Genomic DNA, 23,699 nt, shown 5'->3' with positions numbered 1-23,699 from the left:
GCTGTGGTGGAGACCATCACCCAGCCTAGGGCCCCTGCCACTAGGCGGCTGTATGCCTTTAAGTGGCGCCTCTTCTCGTCCTGGTGTTCTTCTCGCGGAGAAGGTACGTGCTGTCCTTCCTACAGGAGAGACTTGAGAGAAACCTCTCCCCCTCCACACTGATAGTGTATGTTGCCGCGATAGCCATACATCACGAAACAGTTGCTGGCAAGTCTCTAGGACAGCACAACCTGATCATTAGGTTCCTTAGGGGCGCGAGAAGGTTGAATCCACCTCGTCCGCGCTCCTTACCCTCTTGGGACCTGGAAGTGGTCCTGGAGCCCCCCCTTCGAGCCCCTGGGAGAGGCTGCTCTTTCTCACCTTATAATAAAAACGGCCCTCCTAGTGGCGCTTGCCTCCATAAAGAGGGTGGGGGAGCATTCTCTGTGTCGACGGACTGCCTGGAATTCAGACCTGGAGACTCTCACGTGATCCTGAGACCACGGCCCGGCTACGTGCCCAAGGTTCCCACCACTCCCTTCCGGGACCAGGTGGTGAACTTGCTGGCGCTCCTCACTGGGGAACAAGACCCAACCCCATCCGTGTTGTGTCCAGTACGCGCACTGCGCCTCTACTTGGACCGCACGCAGAGCTTCAGAAGCTCTGAGCAGCTCTTTGTCTGTTTTGGAGGTCAGCAGAAGGGGAGGGTTGTCTCCAAATAGAGGCTGGCGCACTGGATCGTGGATGCCATCGTCATGGCATACCGATCCCAAGATCACCCCTGCCCATTGAGAGTGAGGGCACACTCCACCCGGGGTGTAGCCTCCTCGTGGGCACTAGCTCAGGGCGCCTCTCTGGCAGACATCTGCAGAGCTGCGGGTTGGGCTACGCCCATCACCTTCGTGAGGTTCTACAACCTACGCATGGAACCGGTGTCAGGCCGAGTCCTGCAGGGCAACATGTAGGACCGGCAGCCGGTAGGGCGTACACCTGCGAAAGCCCTTCCCCCTTCCTCTAGGGGGATCAGCGGCCATTTACGCCTCCCTTCTTTCCCCCACTGGGTAAATAACAGGCATTCTATCCATCACTAAGCACCTCCTGGGGGTTGCAGGCTGGGCAGAGCAGCCCTGCCCCCTTAGGCCGGGGATCAGTTGAGTTATCTACCACATAGCTCTAACCGGACCTAGTGCTCCAGACGTGGTAACCCCCCCACCATGGGCAGTTCCGTCTGATGTATCCTCATGTATGGTTCCCAACTCGGCAACCCATGACCTAGGTGGACCTCAACCCTGCGGTTAACTCCTTAGCCCGCACATTTTCCCATAAGTTTTTCCCTGATGGTGAGACCACGTGGTGTCTGCACTAATTCCTCCCTATGGTAGGATAGTGCTCTCTGTAGCGTTTTTCCCCCGGGGGGATTAATGCTTACCCAGTGGCCCTTACGGTGCCGGGCGGCTTCTCGCTGTTAGAGAATCAAGGCCTCCGCCCGTGACGGCTGGTGGCAGGGGCTTCCCACCTTTTTTCCAAAAAGCTCTGGGACCCCCTACCTCTCCAATGGACGGTTACAATTCTGTGCCAGCGCTCACGTCTTACTCGCCCAGGCCAGTCAGCGTCACTCCGCTGGAGATTGTGAAGCGGCACAGCGCTGTGGCGTTTTCCATAGGAACCCCATCTGTAGGCTCGACACAACGTCGAGAGACCGACAGAAAGGGAACGTCTTGGTTACGGATGTAACCTCAGTTCCCTGATGGAGGGAACGAGACGTTGTGTCCTTCTTGCTACAATGCTGGCCGCCCACCGCAGTGGTCGGGGGATGCTCTCAGGCTCCTCAGACCAAGAGGTGAATGAATGCAGCACGCCGTCTTCCTATTATACCCGGATATCCGGGGCAGAGTCCGGCATGTAAATTTCATTCGCCGATTTTCATTGGCCTTTTCTAAATACGCCAAATAGGGAGATGAATCAAACTGAGATGTGGTTAGAGTGGCAGGGCAACCAAAAATAATCTGGAAATTCTTATCTTCCAAAAACAAATCTCTGCATTTACTGCGTTAACTGCAGCATACAGCAGTCTCTGTCTCACGTGCAAAGACACGAGTTGAACACGGAAAAATGCGTGATTAGTCTGTTTCCATAACGCTGTTTCACCATCAAAACGTGATGAGCGCAATACTCAGGCAAAAAGTGATCGGATCTCTTCAAACGTCACAATTCAAACAAAAAAAAAACACATTTTATGCACTCACACTGTCGTTGTAGCCGTAATAAAGTTACTGCGTCACTCCGGCAGCTGATGCGGCCCACGAAGCAAAAACGACACAAAACAAAATCCTCAACTGCGAAATGTGGGTCACAGTTCGCAAAAACACTAGGTGATGTCGTCTTTTATTCGACTAGAGCTCTGATACAGTACTATTAAAGCAACTTTATCAACCGAACTTCTCGAGCACGACACGACACTCACTTCTGTTTGCGACACTCTCTTGCACCACCCTCTTCTTCGCATCCTCTCGCAACACACGCAAAACCAGTCCATCTGTCAAAATAAAAGTCTCCCAAAAATAATCACAATAATATATACCCGTTATATAGAACAGCTAAAGAAACATACAGTGGCTTAACAGGTTCTTTATATGGAAACGGTGCTATATAGCACCTCAATCATCCCAAAGAACCTCTGAATAAGCAAGATCTGGTTCTATATAGCACTTAAAGTGGTTCCCCTATGATTACGAGCCAAGAACCACTTTTAGTGCTATATAGCACCATTTTTTTAGAGTCCTGCTCGATTTGGAAAAACAATCTTTCGATTTATTTGTAATTATTTCCCACATTTAAGTTTCAGGTTGTAATATGCACAATTTTAAACATGAACCTCTTAATTTTACTGTAAGCAGTGATTGTTACTGCAAAATAAATGCTATAATTCATTCAAATAAATGCAATCGTGTCACTCTCTGTGACAGATTTAAAGCGGACGGAACTGACGAAATCAACTGACGATTATCAAAAATTGCTTTATAAACATCAGTAATAGCTTTAACTTGTTTTTAACTTTGCAAATGACCATGGTAAACAGGGTAATCCACGGCTAGCCATGCATTAAAGGATTATAAATGCAGTTTTGATGAGGCAACCACCGTTCTCTTCTCTTTGGGTGGTTATTCGCCTCCATGTTGTCATTTACATTTACACATTTGGCAGACGCTTTTATCCAAAGTAACTTACATTGCATTATAATGTATAGTTTTATTTCGGAGTATGTGCAATCTGTGATCAAACCCATGACCCATGGGTAACGCCATGCTTTAAACAATGAGCTTCAGGAAAGAGTTGTACAAACCCGATTCCAAAAAAGTTGGGACACTGTACAAATTGTGAATAAAAAAGGAATGCAATAATTTACGAATCTCATAAACTTATATTTTATTCACAATAGAATATAGATAACATATCAAATGTTGAAAGTGAGACATTTTGAAATGTCATGCCAAATATTGGCTCATTTTGGATTTCATGAGAGCTACACATTCCAAAAAAGTTGGGACAGGTAGCAATAAGAGGCCGGAAAAGTTAAATGTACATATAAGGAACAGCTGGAGGACCAATTTGCAACTTATTAGGTCAATTGGCAACATGATTGGGTATAAAAAGAGCCTCTCAGAGTGGCAGTGTCTCTCAGAAGTCAAGATGGGCAGAGGATCACCAATTCCCCCAATGCTGCGGCGAAAAATAGTGGAGCAATATCAGAAAGGAGTTTCTCAGAGAAAAATTGCAAAGAGTTTGAAGTTATCATCATCTACAGTGCATAATATCATCCAAAGATTCAGAGAATCTGGAACAATCTCTGTGCGTAAGGGTCAAGGCCGGAAAACCATACTGGATGCCCGTGATCTTCGGGCCCTTAGACGGCACTGCATCACATACAGGAATGCTACTGTAATGGAAATCACAACATGGGCTCAGGAATACTTCCAGAAAACATTGTCGGTGAACACAATCCACCGTGCCATTCGCCGTTGCCGGCTAAAACTCTATAGGTCAAAAAAGAAGCCATATCTAAACATGATCCAGAAGCGCAGGCGTTTTCTCTGGGCCAAGGCTCATTTAAAATGGACTGTGGCAAAGTGGAAAACTGTTCTGTGGTCAGACGAATCAAAATTTGAAGTTCTTTTTGGAAAACTGGGACGCCATGTCATCCGGACTAAAGAGGACAAGGACAACCCAAGTTGTTATCAGCGCTCAGTTCAGAAGCCTGCATCTCTGATGGTATGGGGTTGCATGAGTGCGTGTGGCATGGGCAGCTTACACATCTGGAAAGGCACCATCAATGCTGAAAGGTATATCCAAGTTCTAGAACAACATATGCTCCCATCCAGACGTCGTCTCTTTCAGGGAAGACCTTGCATTTTCCAACATGACAATGCCAGACCACATACTGCATCAATTACAACATCATGGCTGCGTAGAAGAAGGATCCGGGTACTGAAATGGCCAGCCTGCAGTCCAGATCTTTCACCCATAGAAAACATTTGGCGCATCATAAAGAGGAAGATGCGACAAAGAAGACCTAAGACAGTCGAGCAACTAGAAGCCTGTATTAGACAAGAATGGGACAACATTCCTATTCCTAAACTTGAGCAACTTGTCTCCTCAGTCCCCAGACGTTTGCAGACTGTTATAAAAAGAAGAGGGGATGCCACACAGTGGTAAACATGGCCTTGTCCCAACTTTTTTGAGATGTGTTGATGCCATGAAATTTAAAATCAACTTATTTTTCCCTTAAAATGATACATTCTCTCAGTTTAAACATTTGATATGTCATCTATGTTGTATTCTGAATAAAATATTGAAATTTGAAACTTCCACATCATTGCATTCTGTTTTTATTCACAATTTGTACAGTGTCACAACTTTTTGGAATCGGGTTTGTACATTAAAATCCTTTAAAGTGGATTATCCCTTACTTAAATGTGATTCTCAATAGTTTTAATAGATGTGAAGAGGTTCATGTATGAGTATATGTGAAATGCAGGTGTTGTGTTGTGAACATGATCTCTGGAGACAGAGCTGATCTATTCTGAGTCTCTTCATCCTGTCAATGCAAATGTGATTTTCAGCTCAACACTCTCAGTGTCACTGTTTGATTGCTTCAATCATCTGAACTGAAACACACCAGTTTCACTTCTGCTCAATGAAGACATTAGACAGATATAAAGTTATATGAGCGCTATATTTAAAATGCACAGAAACCTTTTGAATTTAACAAATGAATTATTCTGGCCAAATTATAAGAACATATAAAGTTTTTCTCTGCACTGGTGTGATCATTGAATTTTCTGGACATATTTTGTGATACTGATCCCCTGCTGTGAGTGCATCTGATCATCATTACATCTGTTGTCTAGCACTTTTATGAGTTAAAAAATTGAGACACACACTTACAGAAACAAAAACATATGTCTGTTTTGTCATTGTCTGTGTGTGTGTGTGTGTGTGTGTGCGTGCGTGCGTGTGTGTGTGTTCATGTTTGTATATCCCGGTGGGGACCTAAACCTGAACGCAAAGAGTTTTCTATGATCTTTAGGTTTAGGGGTAGGGTTAGGGATAGGGGATAGAATATACAGTTTGTACAGTATAAAAAAAACATTACGCCTATGGACTGTCCCCACGGAGATAGTAAACCAGATATGTGTGCGTGTGTGTGTGTGCGTTTGTGTTGTATGAGCAGCTGCAGTATGTGTGAAGTGTGACTGACGGAGCTATTTGAACGACTCTTTATCACTGTGTCAACACATTACCACTGTGAAAACTCTGACAGTAAGAATCTCCTGCATCTTCAGTCTGAACTCCACTGATGCTCAGAGTAAAATCTGTGTTTGATCCACTGCCACTGAAACTAGATGATACTCCAGACTGACGGTTTGTTGCTCTATATATGAGGAGTTTAGGAGCTTCTCCAGGTTTCTGTAAGTACCAGCTCATTCGGGGACCCCAGCTATCTCTGTATACTGCACTGCTGACTTGACACTTTATTTTAACATCTTGTCCTGGTTGAACGGTTGTTCCCTTTCTGTCGGTCTCTCGACGTTGTGTCGAGCCGACAGATGGGGTTCGCTCTTGAGAACCTATCAACTTCTGACTAGTTTAGAAAAGGCCAATATAATTGGCGAATGAAATTTGCATGCCGGACTCCGCCCCCGGATATCCGGGTATAAAAGGGAGACGGCGTGCTGCATTCAATCACCTTTTGTTCTTCGGAGCCTTCACACTGATTGACATAGAGACTTCAAACTCTACGCCGAATTACTGCTGGAATCTTACGACGTGATGCAGCGGACTGTCCCTTCCTGCAGCGACTTCTCCTGGGCGTCTCGGCAGTTCCAGAAGTGTTTGAGTTTTTTTCTCTAAAAGAGCAAATTTCTCCAGCGTGGCATGTCCCACTGTTCTCGTGGGTGCAACACACTCATCGAGGAGGGGGACGGACACGATGTCTGCTTCCAGTACGCTGGGGCAGACGTTGTGGATACGTCCTGCCCGCACTGCAGGCGGTTGACGATTCAGATGTTGCGTTCACGGGTGGCTGTGTTCCCACGGGACTCAGCCACCACCTCCTCTGCTCCCCGTTCCGTGACGGCAGGACTACGGCCCTGCCGTCCGCTACGGCAAGCAGCGAGGGTGATATGAGGATTACTGTGAGCGTTAATCCGCCAGCCTGGACTGGCTCACGGACCGTTCGCACCTCGTCTCGCTCGTCTGACCGTTCCCCAGGAGACGGTCCCACCGTCTTGTTCCTCAATCACGTATTCGGAAATGGTGCGTGATGATGAGATGTCCTTTGCAGCATCGGGGGGTGACGTACTGCCATCCGACTCCGGCGATTCCTCGGAGCTCCCTCCCTTGGGGGGTCGAGCACAGGGAGAAGCGGACGTCGAAATGGCAGCCATGCTTTCCCGGGCCGCCATGAGCGTTGGGTTGCAGTGCCCGCACTGCCTCTCCTGGCGCTCGCGGCTGGATACATGGTGCCTCGGGCTTGAATGCGGCTTCAAGCCACGCCCTCGACGCAGTTCTCGACAGTAAGGAACCAAATAGAGGCTATCAAGCATATCCTCCCCCGCCGCGACTCGGCCTCCCTCGTCCGTCGAGTCCCGTGCACTGCCTGCTTGCCAGCAGCCCTGGTCCTCTTCCCATCAGCAGCCATGGCGAAAGCAGAAGCGGCCCTCATGGTAAGACCCCAGGGAGATCGAGAATACCATCGGGCCTGACCCCAGCCATTCCACGCTGGGTGGTCTATCCGGGACGGTTCCTGCCCCGTCCCAACAGCCCACTCTCTTAAGAGTTTCCTCTCTCTCTGGGTGTTTATCACAGCCCCTCTCACCCTCTACACGACGGTGTTCGGCAACTCAACGTTACGTCACGGCGAGACCCAATGTCGAGGATAATCAGCAGCCATCAGCACTCTCAATCGACAGTGCGTTGTGCTACATCATTGCCAGGCAGGTAAGCAGCAGAGCCGATCTCCTCCCCGGGGGCTCCCCACGGCAAGGGATCCGCACTGCCCGCCATCGAACCACCCCCTGGGAGGTCGATGAAGCAGATCGTACCCCTAGCCCCTGTCTCGGTCCCTGGGAGCCTGACTAGAGCCCCCAAACCGTCACGGTGGCTACGGGATACGATCCGTCTCGGCTATGCGATCCAACTCGCCAGACGACTGCTCAAGTTCGGGGCATTCTCTCACCCTCAGTCAGAGGCAAGGATGCTCCCATGCTTCAGGCCAGGTTCGCCACCCCTCTGGCAAGCGATCGTGCTCGTCCCTCTAGCCAAGATGTTCAACGGGTTTTGCAGCCCGTACTTCATCGTCCCCAAAAAGGGGGGGTTGCTAGATCTGCGTACCCTGAACAGGCACCTACTCAAGCTGCTGTTCAGGATGCTCATGCAGAAGCGCATCCTGGGGTCTACCAGATGTCAAGATTGGTTAATGGCAATCGATCTGAAGGACACTTACTTTCATGTCTCGCTTTCGAGGGCAGCATATCAGTACAGAGTCCTCCCTTTCGGTCTGTCCCTGTCCCCACGAGTCTTCACGAAGATCGTGGAAGCCGCCCTCACTCCCCTCGGGGAGAGAGGTGTGCGGGTACTAAACTATCTCGATGACTGGCTCATCTGGGCACACTCGCGAGATCTGTTGTGTACAAACAGGGGCCTAGTGCTCTAGCACCTAGATCGATTGGGGCCACAGGTCAACCGAGAAAAGAGCAAACTCTCCCCTGTGCAGAGCATCCTCTTTCTCAGTATGGAACTCAACTCTGTCTCCATGGCAGCGTGACTGACTACAGAACGCGCTCAGTCAGTGTTGAACTGTCTGATCAGCGGTCCCCCTGAAACAATTTCAGAGGCTCCTGGGCACATGGCATCCTTGGTGGGGGTGGTCCCCCTCGGGTTGATGCACATGTGACTGCTCCAACACTGGCTACAGAGTCGGGTTCCCTGGAGAACGTGGCACACCAGCAGCAGGCGTATGGTCATCACGCCTCTCTGCCGACGCACCCTAACCCCTTGGTCTTCAATGACTTTTTCAGCGGACAGGGGTCCCCCTAGGGAAGGTCTCAAGGCACGTTGTGGTGATGACGGTTGCCTCCCTGCAGGGTTGGGGTGCCGTGTGCAATGGGCACGCAGTGTCGGGGTGGTAAACGGGCCCCCGCCTGCGTTGGCATACCAACTGCCTAGAGTTGTTGGCTGTGCTACTTGCACTGAAGGGGCTCGTCCGGTCGGACAGCACAACACGACTCGCCCAACGCCTCCTGTGAAGACCCGCGGAGTTGCTCGATCGGGTACATGCTGTCCTTTCCTCAAGAGGACTGGAGAGTAACCTCTCCCCCTCCACACTGAAAGTGTACGTAGCCGCTACTGCCACTCATCACAACCCAGTTGCTGGGAAGCCTCTGGGACAGCACGACCTGGTCATTAGGTTCCTAAGGGGCGCGAGAAGGCTACCGCCTCGTCCGCGCTCCGTACCCTCTTGCAACCTATGTGGCAGGCCTCAAGAGGCCCCCCCTTCGAGCCCCTCGGAGATGCAGCTCTTTCTCACCTCACGATAAAGACGGCTCTCCAGATGGCGCTCACCTCCAAGAGGGTAGGGGACCTACAAGCACCCTCCATGTCCACAGATTGCCTAGAATTCGGGACCGATGATTCTCATGTTATCCTGAGACCCCGGCCCGGCTACATGCCCAAAGTTCCCACCACTCCCCCTAGAGACCGGGTGGTGAACTTGCAGGCGCTCCCCACTGGGGAGGAAGACCCATCCGTGTTGTGTCCAGTACGCGCACTGCGGCTCTACTTGGACCACACGCAGAGCTTCAGAAGCTCTGAGCAGCTTTTTGTCTGTTTTGGAGGTCAGCAGAAGGGGAGGGCTGTCTCCAAACAGAGACTGGCGCACTGGATCGTGGATGCCGTCGCTACGGCTTACCGATCTCAAGATCGCCCCTGCCCGTTAGGAGTGAGGGCACACTCCACTCGGAGTGTAGCCTCCTCATGGGCACTGGCTCAGGCCGCCTCTCTGGCAGACATCTGCAGAGCTGCGGGTTGGGCTATGCCCAACACCTTCGCGAGGTTCCAGATGGAGGGAACGAGACGTTGTGTCCTTCTTGCCACAACGCTGGCCACCCGCCGCAGCGGTCGAGGGATGCTCAGGCTCCTCAGACCAAAAGGTGAATGAATGCAGCACGCCATCTCCCTTTTATACCCGGATATCCGGGGGCAGATTCCGGCATGCAAATTTCATTCGTCAATTTCGTTGGCCTTTTCTAAACTGGTCAGAAGTTGATAGGTTCTCAAGAGCGAACCCCATCTGTCGGCTCCACACAACGTCTCGCTCCCTCCATCAGGGAACTGAGGTTACATCCATAACCAAGACGTTATTGATGGAGTCTGAGTAACAGTGTACTGTCCTCTACACTCTGAAAGAAACAACAAGAATGAAATATAAGACAACACTGAAACAAATGAAGATTTCACTCTTTAATGAATGAATAATCATGATAAAAATGTTACTACACAAACCTTGAGCAAACACTGTGAGTGTCCAGATGAAGATGATGCTGAAAGTCATTGTTGGTTTGTGTGTTGATGAAGATTGTGTTGTGTTGTGTTGTGTTGTGTTGTGTTGTGTTGTGTTGTGTTGTGTTGTGTTGTGTTGTGTTGTGTTGTGAGTCATGAAGTGTTAAACTCACAGCACTATAAACACTCTCAGATCACTGAAGCATGTGATCACAATGCAAACTCACTCTCTACATTTACATCATTTACATCAACACACACTGTTTTCATTTCTGCACATTGTTTGTAATATTTAAATAACATTGTTTTACTGCTGTTTAATTTCATGTGTGTTATGTATTGATCAGGTGTTTTGTGGATTGACCTGTGATGTTGGACGTTTTATTGTGTGTATACACTTGTGTATATGGAGGAGTGATAAAGTTTATCGGTTCTCTTTAAATCTTTGAATGTTTTTCTTTGAATATTATGACTTTGTTCCTTGTCCCATCATACTTTGAGCATATGAATCTCCTGTAAGTGGAAATTCTGAGGAATATTCTTGGAAAAGCAGACATCACATGAGCATTCAGTAGTGAACTATAAACCATCACTGAATCATCTGTTCAAGTTTAAGTTTGCGGTAATATTTGTATACATAAGGGAATATATACATATATATTCTCATTTTAAAATCTGTTAATATTTAAGACATATACACAAAATGAAATCAAATGTAATGTGTGTGATGTGTGAATGTGTGAATGTGTGATAATGTGTAGAGATGTGTTTGTGATGTGTTTATATGCAGTTACTGAAGCGTTCAGAGGTTTTTGTACAGTCGCTCTATTAGTTTGTATCACTGTGGTACCCATTCGGCAGCCGCACCAGAATGGATGTTGGCAGTAAGTAAATAAATTCAATATTAATATTAATACAACAGATATCTGCTTTTAAATATAAAGATCAACTATGAAAAATAAAATGAGATGACCGTTTCAGCATATTTATGTGGTTTAATAAATTACTTTTAATAAATTGTACAGTGTACAAGTGCATTTTCAACTTTTAAAACAAAACCTCTTAGTTTTATTTCTGCATTAAATTGTGAGTAAAAAATTAAATGTGTTTAATGATTTATGTAGTTAATGTTAAAAGAAAGAAATGTGTGTATTAATATGGATTAAAATTATTGATTACATTTTATTATATGCACAACTTCCAGCATATACTGAATTTTCTGATTTTGTTTGGCTCATCGTTTTTAAGAGTACATTTGTTTCATGTGCAATACAATTGATAAAACTTGCATGTTTGAAATAGAACATCATTTGTTATATATATAGAGAGAGAGATTTAGATTTGATAACCAATTATTTGATAAATATGACTATTTTATAAACTGTTGATGTTACAGGTATTTTATGTTTATTATCTCGATAGTAATACTGAAATATAATGAATATATGTCATAAAGATAATGTTTTCTACATTGATGATTTAACGTTAGTTTTCCTTTGATTGTAAAATTGTGCATACTGTATGACAACATGAATGAAGTCACTAACTTTATCGTGTATTCATTTATTATTATGATCCTTTATGTTTATCATGAAGAGAGTGAAGTTGTTTGTGAGTTTCTGACTATTGTGTGTTTGTCAGGCCTCACTCCTCCTAAAGTGAGCATCCTGCCGCCCTCCAGTGAAGAGATCTCCACAAAGAAAACAGCAACACTGATGTGTGTGCTCAACAAGGGTTTCCCCTCAGACTGGAGTGTGATGTGGAAGGTGGACGGGAGCAGCAGATCTCAGGACAGCAGTGTTGGGCTCCTGCAGGAGGGCGGTCTGTACAGCTGGAGCAGCAGTCTGACTCTCTCTGAGCAGCAGTGGAGCTCAGTGAACTCAGTGAGCTGTGAGGCCAAACACAAAGATCACAGTCATACAGTCACTGGAGAATTCAGGAGAGATGATCAGTGTTCACACTAGACTTTAGTCATTCACTGCTGATTGTGTTTCATCATGATTCAACAAATAAAATAATTTTGTATCTTTATGTCTTGTCTCAATTTGTCATTTTTTGATAGATCAGAACATCTGCTCACATTTTATAAATAAACTGCACTCAATAAACCGCGAAAACACCTGCAGAGGGGATAAATGATCAAACCAAACAGTCAAATAAAGAACCTCAAGCATCTACTAATCTTAGTATTACAAACTCTAGGGGTACGTTGCATAACCGGAAAAGAGACTCTCCCAGCCATCAGACCAGCTCACAAACCAAAGAACATCAGCTTAACTTTCATGGTATTTATTGTTCAAAGTAAATATACTTCATAGATAACAAGAGTTTGGTTTCATTGATAAAAAAAGAGAAAACGAATGTATAGACAGGCAGGTCTTCAGTCACACAAAGCTTGTCTTGAAGCAAGTTTATGATAGTAGGAATATGAGTTTTAGGGTGACCCCTGGCCCAAAATAACATAACGATAAGATGAAAATAAAATCGAGAAATTTTACCTTACCACCTTAACATAAACAAAGGCAAACAAGCATCAAACCAAAGGGCAGGTCACCCCTACGAATGAACTTTCTTTTTTTCTTGTGTTTGGATAAATAATGTAACAGAGAGAAACACTTTCACAAAAATTTCAAAGCTCATGCCAGAGTTTGATAGGTGTTCAGAAACAGAGCGAATGCAGATGTTACTGGCGGAGAAGAGACACACATTCATCTATCAGCTGCACAAACTACTGCCTTCATCTCTTACAATCAATGCACATATACACTCTTTACTTTTATTCCATTCTCATGTTTCTGCCTGAAATCTACATTTGATATTGATATTTTATTTCCATATTTCATTTGTTTTCTTGCATATACTTTATTTTATATTTCATTCTATATTTATCCCTTACTCAGCACCTTACTAAAATTTTTACTCTAATGTTTGTACTAGGGATGCACCGAAACGAAAATTCTTGGCCGAAGCCGAACATGATGTGAAACACTTGGCCGAAGGCCGAATAATACCGAACACCAAACATGTTTTTTTGCATTTCTTCTATTTAGTAACCTTTTTTTTCACTATTGCACGAACTGAATAGTCAAAATGTGCTTTTTATAATTTGTCTTGCTTTTCAATAAAATACAATACAACTTAATATAAAATTGAGCAAAACAAAGTAAATTCAAACAAAAAATTGAGCCTGTGAATAGCCCATATTAATTAGGTTTATAACTGACTGCTTAAAGAATGTAATGTAAGTTACTCTGTACCCCTACAACAAAACAGATCATTAAAAGGTGTCATTCCACATTAGGCCTATAAACTAAAACTGTGAATAAACTAAAACTGTTGGATTATTATAGGCTACATTGCAGAATGATTTTAAGAAAAAAAAAAAAATCCAATGCAAGCAATTCTGACTGATGCTGACTGACAACCATGTCAGTTCACGTCTCTCCTCAAAACTCCGCCCACAAAAGCTGACTGTTCTCTCAGAACCACTGTACGACCACCGTATGATGTCAAAGGATGTCGCGAGCGGCGGGGCTTCCGTCTGAAGAAAAGTTACCGACCGGTAAAGACACTTTCATTCGGAAATTTACTTCCGTGCGGCAAGTCCCTTGCTGTGTCTTTCTCTGACACTTTAAAATGCTCCACACACACACACACAGCCAAAATGTTTGCGGCAGTAATAAAACGCACGCGTCTCTCTCTCTCTCTCTCTCTCTCTCTCTCTCTCTCTGCGCTGGTTGCTGCTTGATCGTATCACGAGTCATGTTCAGTAAAATTTATTTTCCACTTCACAAATTTGGCCGAACACCGAACTTGCGTTTTTTGCAATTTTCGGCCGAACATTTTCGGTGGCCGAACATTCGGTAGTTTGTACTTATTGTATGTCTTTTGTTATATGTTCAATGCTTTGGCAATATTGTAAGAACACGCAATAGTGCCAATAATGTACCTTGAAATTGAAATTGAATTGAAAATTGAGAGAGAGAGAGAGAGAGAAAGAGAGAGAGAGAGAGAGAGAGAGAGAGCACTTAAAGTAAACGCTGTTACATAACTTTCTAAATAACACCTATGATCACACTAAAGGTGTCAATCTTGCCGTAAAAGGCACATTTCATATATAAAAAATCAGCAAAATGATCAAAGTTAAAACAAAAACGGGAAAATATCAGATATCCATGACTTTCAAACCTTTCGCAAAAAACTGAGAACATTGTCAAACCAGAAACACAGAGATCCAAATAATGCAGAGTGTGACAAGCAGAGCGGGACGAGGGCCGTGAGGGAACGGTGCGAGGCCGGTGACGCTAGTGATAACGAGCAGCTGTGCGTTGCACCGGTCTCGCGTCTCTCACGGAGGAGCTCCGGAAGCATAAAAGGAGGAGCGACAGCAGTGAAGGACGAGAGAGAACCAGGCCTGGACATTGTGTTAAGTTTTATTTATGTTTGTGTGGCCGGCAGTCGACCGTGAGGGAGCTGTCGGCACTTTACTTTAGTTTTGTTGATTGTTTATTTTATTAAAAGTTTATTTAATGTTCGCCGGTTCCCGCCTCCTTCTCCCTTCGTCACTTTGAATACTGGGATAATTGGAACAATCTGAAAAAAACTGATCATGAAGAATTGGCAATTCAAAATGGAGAAATATGGCAAAGTCATTTCCAAACATTGTTTAATAAAGTACAGACAGACACAAACCGTGAGGAAAAAATTTAACAATCAAACCATTAGAAAAACGTCTTGGTTACGGATGTAACCTCAGTTCCCTTTCTGTTGGTCTCTCGACGTTGTGTCGAACCGACAGATGGGGTTCGCTCTTGAGAACATCTTGGTTACGGATGTAACCTCAGTTCCCTGATGGAGGGAACGAGACGTTGTGTCGAGCCGACAGATGGGGTTCGCTCTTGAGAACCTATCAACTTCTGACTAGTTTAGAAAAGGCCAATGAAATTGGCGAATGAAATTTGCATGCCGGACTCCACCTCCGGATATCCGGGTATAAAAGAGAGACGGCGTGCTGCATTCTTTCACATTTGGTCTGAGGAGCCTGAGCATCCCTCGACCGCTGCGGCGGGCGGCCAGCGTTGTGGCAAGGACACAACGTCTCGTTCCCTCCATCAGGGAACTGAGGTTGCATCCGTAACCAAGATGTTCCCTTTCTGTCGGTCTCTCGACGTTGTGTCGAGCCGACAGATGGGGTTCCTATGGAAAACGCACAGCGCTGTGCCGCGTCACAATCTCTAGCGGAGCGACGTTGACTGGCCTGGGCGAGTCAGACGAGAGCGCTAGCACGGATTTGTAACCATCCAGTGGAGAGGTAGGGGGTCCCAGAGCTTTTGAAGAAAAGGTAGGAAGCCCCTGCCACCGGCTGTCACGGGCGGAGGCCTTGATTCTCTAACAGCGAGAAGCCGCCCGGCACCGTAAGGGCCACTGGGTAAGCATTAATCCACGTCTGGAGCACTAGGTCCGGTTAGAGCTATGTGGTAAATAACTCAACTGTTCCCCGGCCTAAGGGGGCAGGGCTGCTCTGCCCAGCCTGCCCCCAGGAAGGTGCTTAGTGATGGATGGAATGCCTGTTCTTTACCCAGTGGGGAAAGAAGGGAGGCGTAAATAGCCGCTGATCCCCCTAGAGGAAGGGGGAAGGGCTTTCACAGGCATACGCCCTACCGGCTGCCAGTCCTACACGTTGCCCTGCAGGACGCGGGCTGACACCGGTTCCACGCATAGGTATTAGAACCTCGCGAAGGTGTTGGGCATAGCCCAACCCGCAGCTCTGCAGATGTCTGCCAGAGAGGCGCCCTGAGCCAGTGCCCATGAGGAGTGTGCCTCACTCCTAACGGGCAGGGGTGATCTTGAGATCGGTATGCCGTAGCGACAGCATCCACGATCCAGTGCGCCAGCCTCTGTTTGGAGACAGCCCTCCCCTTCTGCTGACCTCCAAAACAGAAAAAGAGCTGCTCAGAGCTTCTGAAGCTCTGCGTGCGGTCCAAGTAGAGGTGCAGTGCGCATACTGGACACAACACGCATGGGGTTGGGTCTTCCTCCCTGGTGGGGAGCGCCTGCAGGTTCACCACCTGGTTTCCCTGGAGAGTGGTGGGAACTTTGGGCATGTAGCCGGGACGGGGTCTCAGGATAACGTGAGAATCACCGGGCCCGAGTTCTAGGCAATCTGTGGACACGGAGGGTGCTTGTAGGTCCCCTACCCTCTTGGAGGTGAGCGCCATCAGGAGAGCCGTCTTTATCGTGAGGTGAGAAAGAGCGGCAGCTCCGAGGGGCTTGAGGGGGGGGGCTCTTGAGGCCCGCCACCTATCGCAAGAGGGTATGGAGTGCGGATGAGGCGGTCGCCTTCTCGCGCCCCTTAGGAACCTAATGACCAGGTCATGCTGTCCCAGAGGCTTCCCAGCAACTTGGTCGTGATGAGCGGCCATAGCGGCTACATACACTCCCAGTGTGGAGGGGGGAGAGGTTACTCTCCAGTCTCTCTTTAGGAAGGGACAGCACGTTCCCGATCGAGCAACTCCGCAGGTCTTCTTCCCGAGAAGAGCACCAGGATGAGAAGAGGCGCCACTTATGGGCATATAGCCGCCTAGTGGCCGAGGCCCTAGCCTGAGTGATGTCCCAACTACCGCAGGGGGTGGGACACTCAGGATCTCCTCGTCCCGTCCAGACATGGAGGTTCCAGGGGTCTGCCTGGGATGCCTTAACGTGCACCTTCCGCTGGGAAAGCAGGTCCTTCACCAGGGGGAGCGGCCAGGGGGGAGTTGTTGTCAAGAGCCTTAGCTCTAAGAACCAAGTCCGGTTTGGCCAGTAAGGCGCAACTAGTACCACTTGATGCTCCTCTTCCCTGACCTTGCACAGGGTCTGTGCAATGAGTCTCACTGGGGGCAAGGCATACTTCCACTTGTCCCACGGCCAGCTGTGTGCAAGGGCATCCGTGCCGAGGGGTGCCTCTGTCAGGGAGTACCAGAGCGGACAAAGGGTGTAGTCCCGGGAGGCAAACAGGTCCACCTGTGCCTGGCCGAACTGCTCCCAAATGAGCCGGACTGCGCAGGGATGGAGTCGCCACTCTCCGCGAGGCGTCGACTGACGAGAGAGCGCATCGGCTGTCTGGTTCAGGACGCCTGGGATGTGTCTGGCTCGCAGGGAGCTGATCACCTGGTGACTCCAGAGGAGGAGGCGCCGGGCGAGTCGTGTTAGCTGCCGTGAGCGAATGCCACCCTGATGATTGATATACGCCACGGCAGATGTGCTGTCCGACCGGACCAGCACGTGTTTGTCCTGCACGAGAGGTTGTAGCCTCCTTAGTTCAAGTAGCACAGCCAACAACTCTAGGCAGTTGATATGCCAACGCAGGCGGGGGCCCGTCCACTGCCCCAACACTGTGTGCCCGTTGCACACGGCACCCCAACCCTGCAGGGAGGCATCCCTAGGGGGACACTTGTCGGCAAGAAGGTCATGGGAGACCAGGGGGTTAGGATGCGTCGGCAGAAAGGTGTGATGACCATAAGCCTGCTGCCAGTGTGCCACGCTCTCCAAGGAACCCGACTCTGTAGCCAGTGTTGGAGCGGTCGCATGTGCATCGACCCGAGGGGGACCACCCCCGCCGAGGATGCCATGTATCCCAGGAGCCTCTGAAATTGTTTCAGGGGGACCGCTGACTGCCTGAAAAGCTTCAGGCAGTTCAACACTGACTGGGCGAGCTCTGTCAGTCACGCTGTCATGGAGACAGAGTCGAGTTCCATACCGAAAAAGAGGATGCTCTGCACAGGGGAGAACTTGCTCTTTTCCCAGTTGACCTGTAGCCCCAACCGATCTAGGTGCCGGAGCACCAGGTCCCTGTGTGTACACAACAGATCTTGCGAGTGTGCCAAGATAGCCAGTCGTCGAGATAGTTCAGTACCCGCACACCTCTTTCCCTGAGGGGAAGGAGGGCGGCTTCCACGATCTTCTTGAAGACACGTGGAGACAGGGACAGACTGAAGGGAGGACCCTGTACTGATATGCCTGCCCCCCGTAAGCGAACCGCAGGAACGGCCGATGACGAGGGAGGATCGAGACATGAAAGTACGCGTCCTTCAGGTCGATTGCCATGAACCAATCCTGACATCTGACAGACGTCAGGATGCGCCTCTGCGTCCTGAACGGCAGCTTGTGTAGGTGCTTGTTCAGGACACACAGATCTAGGATGGGGCGCAGCCCCCCGCCTTTCTTTGGGACAATGAAGTACGTGCTGTAGAACCCGTTGAACATCTCAGCTGGTGGGACGGGCTCGATCGCTCCCTTCGCCAGAAGGGTGGCGACCTCGGCCCAAAGCACGGGTGCATCCTTGCCTCTGCTGAGGTAGAGAGGATGCCCCGAAACTTGGGCGGCCGTCTGGCGAACTGGATCGCGTAGCCGAGACGGATCGTACTCCCTAGCCAACCTGACAGCCTGGGAAGCTGAACCAGGCTCCCAGGAACCGAGACAGGTGGACTAGGGGTTTGATCTGCTTCATCGTCCCCGCGGGGGGTGGTTCGATGGCCAGCAATATGGATCCCTTGCCGGGGGAGGGCCCCCGGGGAGGAGATCGGCTGTGCTGTTTTTCCTGCCTCGCGTTTACGCAGCTCAACGCACTGTCTGACTGAGAGTGCTGAGGGCTGGTGTTTATACTCAACGTTGCGCTTCGCCATGGCTGGGGCCCGATGGTAGCCTCGATCTCCCTGGGGTCTTCCCATGAGGGCCGCTTCTGCTTTCGCCGCGGCTGCTGACGGGGCGATGGTCTCCTCTTCGATGTCTCTTCCGGGGGGCCACCTGAGTGGGGGGCGCCAGAGCCAGAGGGCGTCGAAGAGGACCAGGGCTGCTGGGAAGCAGACGGCACACGGGACTCGACGGCCGAGTCGCGGCGGGGGAGGATATGCTTGATATCCTCTGTCTGCTTATTTACTGTCGAGAACTGCGGCTCGACAGTATCACCAAACAGCCCCCCCCCCCTTGAGAGATGGGTGCGTCGAGAAAGCGGACCTTCTCCGCGTTATTCATCTGTGCAAGGTTTGGCCAGATGTGTCTCTCATGGACCACAAGTGTGGACATCGCCCGACCCAGGGCCCGCGTGGTCACCTTGGTCGCCCGTAGAGTGAGGTCGGTGGCGGCGCGGAGTTCCTGCATAAGCGCTGGGTCGGTCTTACCCTCGTGGAGCTCTCTCAACGCCTTGGCCTGGCAGGAGCCATAGCGTGGAGAAAGGAGGCAGCTTGGTCCGCCGCAGTGTGAGCTCTCGACACCAGAGATGCCAAGACCCCTCATGCTTTGGACGGGAGTCTAGGTCGAGCCCCCCAGATGGCTGCCGCCTGCGGGCACAAGTGCACCGCAGCGGCACACTCCACCTGGGGGACATCGACGTATCCTCTAGCTGCTTCACCCTCGAGGGAAGAGAGGGTGACAGAACTTTGTTTGATGTGAACGTACCGGAAAGAGGCGTTGTAGGTCTTACTATGTTCCTCATGCACTTCCGGTAAACACGGCACTGGGGGCAGGCGTGGCTTGGTGCCACACTCAACCCCGAGGCGCCATGTAGCCAGCCGCAAGCGCTGGGAGAGGCAGTGCGGGCACTGCAACCCAATGCTCACAGCGGCCCGGGAAAGCATGGCTGACATTTCGACGTCCGCTTCTTCCTGGGCTCGACCCCCCGAGGGAGGGAGCCCAAGGAATCGTCGGAGTCAGATGCAGTACGTCACCCCCCGATGCTGCAACATCTCATCATCACGCATCGTGTCCGAATACGTGGTCGAGGAACAAGACGGTGGGACCGTCTCCTGGGGAACGGTCAGACGAGCGAGACGAGGTGCGAACGGTCCGTGAGCCAGTGGCTGGCGGATAAGCGCTCAGAGTAATCCTCATATCACCCTCGCTGCTTGCTGTAGCGGGCGGCAGGGCCGTAGTCCTGCCGTCACGGAACAGGGAGCAGACGAGGTGGTGGCAGAGTCCTGTGGGAACACAGCCGCCTGTGACGCAACGTCTGAATCGTCAACCGCCCGCAGTGCAAGCAGGACGTATCCACATCGTCTGCCCCAGCATACTGGAAGCAGACATCGTGTCCGTCCCCCTCCTCGACGAGTGTGTTGCACCCATGAGAACAGCGGGACATGCCACGCTGGAGAAATTTGCTCTTTTAGAAAAAAACTCGAACACTTCTGGAACTGACGAGACGCCCAGGGGAAAGTCGCTGCAGGAAGGGACCGTCCGCTGCACCACGTCATAAGATTCCAGCAGTAATTCGGCGTAGAGATTGAAGTCTCGAAGTCGATCAGTGTGAAGGCTCCGAAGAACAAAAGGTGAATGAATGCAGCACGCCGTCTCCCTTTTATACGCGGATATCCGGGGGCGGAGTCCGGCATGCAAATTTCATTCGCCAAATTCATTGGCCTTTTCTAAACTAGTCAGAAGTTGATAGGTTCTCAAGAGCGAACCCCATCTGTCGGCTCGACACAACGTCGAGAGACCGACAGAAAGGGAACCAACACTAGTCTGCAGATTTGTAAATTAATTTAATAACAAACTGAAATGATGTTACGTGTAAAATGGTTACAAAGTAAGCACATACAATGATAAATGATACAAGTAACAGTTTTCTAAATGTATGTGATATTACATGAGAGGATAGAAAATAGGATAGAAAAGAGAGAAAGTATAGAAGAAGATGGAGAAGAGCCAGAGCTCCCAGAAGGAGCTTCCAGTGAGGAGAAAAGGAGACAGAGCAAATCTTACATTTCCCTTTTATCCTTTCCTTGCCCATGTGACAAAACTTAACATGATATATCCATATTGACCAATCAGGGCCACCTTTAACCCTCCACTGTACTGGACCCATAAACAAACATCTCGTGCAATAGTGGTGGATCACCATCTCAGCCTCCCATGATCTTTAAAAGGGCAAATGGTGCCTTTTGGGAAGAAAGAGGGAGTTGTGACACAGCAATAAATTCATGTTGTTATTTTTTCAACAATACAGGTAGCTCACATGAAAAAATACTGTAAAATACTAGAATATTCTGTAGTATTAACTATAGTAAATGCATATTCTGCATCATGTTTACTATACCAGTGTTCAAAAACACCTCTAGTTTCCTAAATACTAGTGTTTACTACAGCATTTTTTTCATGTTTGATGGCCCATAATTCTGTTTCTCTTACAAACAGATAATGAGTGTTGATTTTTTAAGAGACTTTATCATTTATACAGTAGGGCTGTGTATTGGCAAGTGCCTCCCGATACGATACTTATCACGATAGATGGGTCACGATACAATATTTTGCTATGTATTTCGATACGATACACATTTGCGATATATTGCAATGCTTTAAATAGAAAATGTAAAAAGTACAGCTAGAAATACATCATGCTGTGCACCACCGGGGGTTTTCTGTAAGGATAAGTGTAAAAACATCCCTTACCTCTGCAGAGTGGCAATGATGTGCGATGCATGGACCTTTAGATCAGAGCTTTGGGTTCTCAAACTGTGGATTGCGCCCCTTAAGTGGGTAGCACAGGGGAATAAGGTGGCTCACGCAAGTCACTTGGCTGTTGTGGTGCATTACAGTTTTAACAATGAACATGGGCAGATAAAACCCCTGGTTCATCCGTGCTGTAAATGCGCTGGTGTCACATCCGTGAAAGCACAATAAATGTCATTGTTACTTTTCTTAATAAACTTTTTGTCTAATGCACTGCAGTAGCCAAGTGACTTGTGTCATGACTTGCGAAGCCTACAAACAGCATTAGTTTATATAACTCATTACTCCATTACTTATTTTGAAAACCAAAGCACACCCACACATCAGCTCTGAGAGCTCCAAGCGTTCTTATATTTTTCATCATGCTCACTTCCACTTACTTTATGTAGCCTACTTGATGTATATGACATGATTTAAAATATATATATCGATAGTAGAGGTATCACTATCGATACACTATTGAAAAAAAAATATTGCTATAGTTACATGTATCGATATTTTTGCACAGCCCAGATTTTGATATATATTTGGAGAGGCTTTAACACTCTGAAGTGTTGGATTCTAACACTTCTGTTAGTGTTTCTGTATCTGGTGTTGATATGTGGAAACTCGTACTCTGTTTTGTGTCACAGTGATCACATGATTTATGTTTCCATGTCATGCTCTCTCCTGTCAGTCTTGCATGGTTGTGGCTAGAAGAGATACTGCTACTAATGCATTAGCTAACGCCTACACCTACACCAACCCTAAACCTAACTTTACAATAATATACAAATATTAATCAACTTTTGTCAGCGTGACAAAAACTATGTGGTATTGAAGTGCGCATGCCAGTGGCGGTAGCTGTATCCCTTCTAGCCATAACAGTCTTGCATGTTGCATTATCTGTCAAACATGATGCCTGGATTTTAACACACTGATTTGAAAAAGTTTCCATTTTGAGTTCTTGCACTTGTGGTCCATGTTGTACATTGTGTTTAGCAGAGGTGTAAAGAGTACCTGAAAACCATACTTAAGTAAAAGTACAGATACCTTGCAGTGAAAATTACTCCATTACAAGTTACAAGTCACCAATTCCAAAACGACTTGAGTAAAAGTCTTAGAGTATCTGATTTTAACAGTACTTGAGTATTTTACTCATACTGAATGTAGGCTCAAAGCAGCACTAGTCCTCAACACTTAAGAGACACATCAGTGAAAAACTAGAAACAGTTGATTTGTGAGGTGAGCAATCGCATTTATTTTCTTAAATCATAATAAGACTGAACACCTCAAAATTGCAACAAATCATGGTCGACACCATAACCTACGTCATTACAAACACCCTAAGTCTCATTTAAGCTCAAGTGCTCATAAGTAAACCAAAGTCCTTCAAAAAGGTCTCTTCAATATAACAGATAAATAAAATAATGTTAAGTAGAATTAAAAAGTCAAAGCCTTTTTGCACTGGACATGCTGGTTTGGGCCTCATCGCCAGCTGCAGTCATGTCCTCATTTCACATACACTGTTAGCCCTTACCTGCCATTTCTACAGTAATATATTGGCAACACTGTTGCCAGCTAGTTACTGTAGGTGTTTTACAGTAAACTACTGCAATGGCTGTTTGAAGATACATTATTAAAGAATCTATTAACGCACTTAAGTCACACAGTCTTAGATGAACAAGTGTAAATAACAGATGAACACAATAAATCTGTCAAGATTTCACCAGAGGAGAATTAAACACAAACATCAATAACATCTTCACATATTACAGACACCACTTTCACTTTATTTCTGTCATCTGTGTAAGATCTTATTGAGATTTAACTCGAGTTCATAGTGGTTCAATTATGTTTTAAGTCACCATTATGGCGATCAGTGTTTGCTTTGGTTGGACTCTTTGACTTTCTTGTAGCTTTAAAATGTACACTTATACAATAACACTGAAAGGGACTTTACAGGAACCGCAACTTTATGTTTGCTTAGTAACTGAAGATACATCTGAAAGAATTCAATCATTAAATAATAATAATATAGCATTTAAGATTTATTAAGATATGTTTGGTAAAGTGATTACATGTTATAATGGAAAGATCTCTGTCAGAAAATCTTTCTTTGCAATTGAGACACAGTTAGACACTTGACATACAAACCTCATCAATGGTGACAAACAATCATGAATGAGTTTTGTACTATG

General features: G+C 47.5%; 1 protein-coding gene and 1 gene segment (V, D, J or C); one reads left to right on the top strand and one right to left on the bottom strand.

Moving 5' to 3' along the window:
* Positions 1 to 23,699, bottom strand: part of LOC130552029 (histone H2AX-like) — a 446,303-nt gene that overhangs the window by 404,992 nt on the left and 17,612 nt on the right. The gene's annotated exons all lie outside the window — the stretch shown is intronic.
* Positions 10,860 to 12,048, top strand: LOC130552025 (Ig lambda chain C region-like). The segment is given in 2 exon segments: positions 10,860 to 10,922; positions 11,680 to 12,048. Coding segments are annotated over 2 exon segments (336 nt in total).

This window comes from Triplophysa rosa, linkage group LG3 (genome assembly GCF_024868665.1).
Source record: "Triplophysa rosa linkage group LG3, Trosa_1v2, whole genome shotgun sequence".
Taxonomy (NCBI): Eukaryota; Metazoa; Chordata; class Actinopteri; order Cypriniformes; family Nemacheilidae; genus Triplophysa; species Triplophysa rosa.
This window is presented reverse-complemented; position numbering and strand designations above follow the sequence as displayed.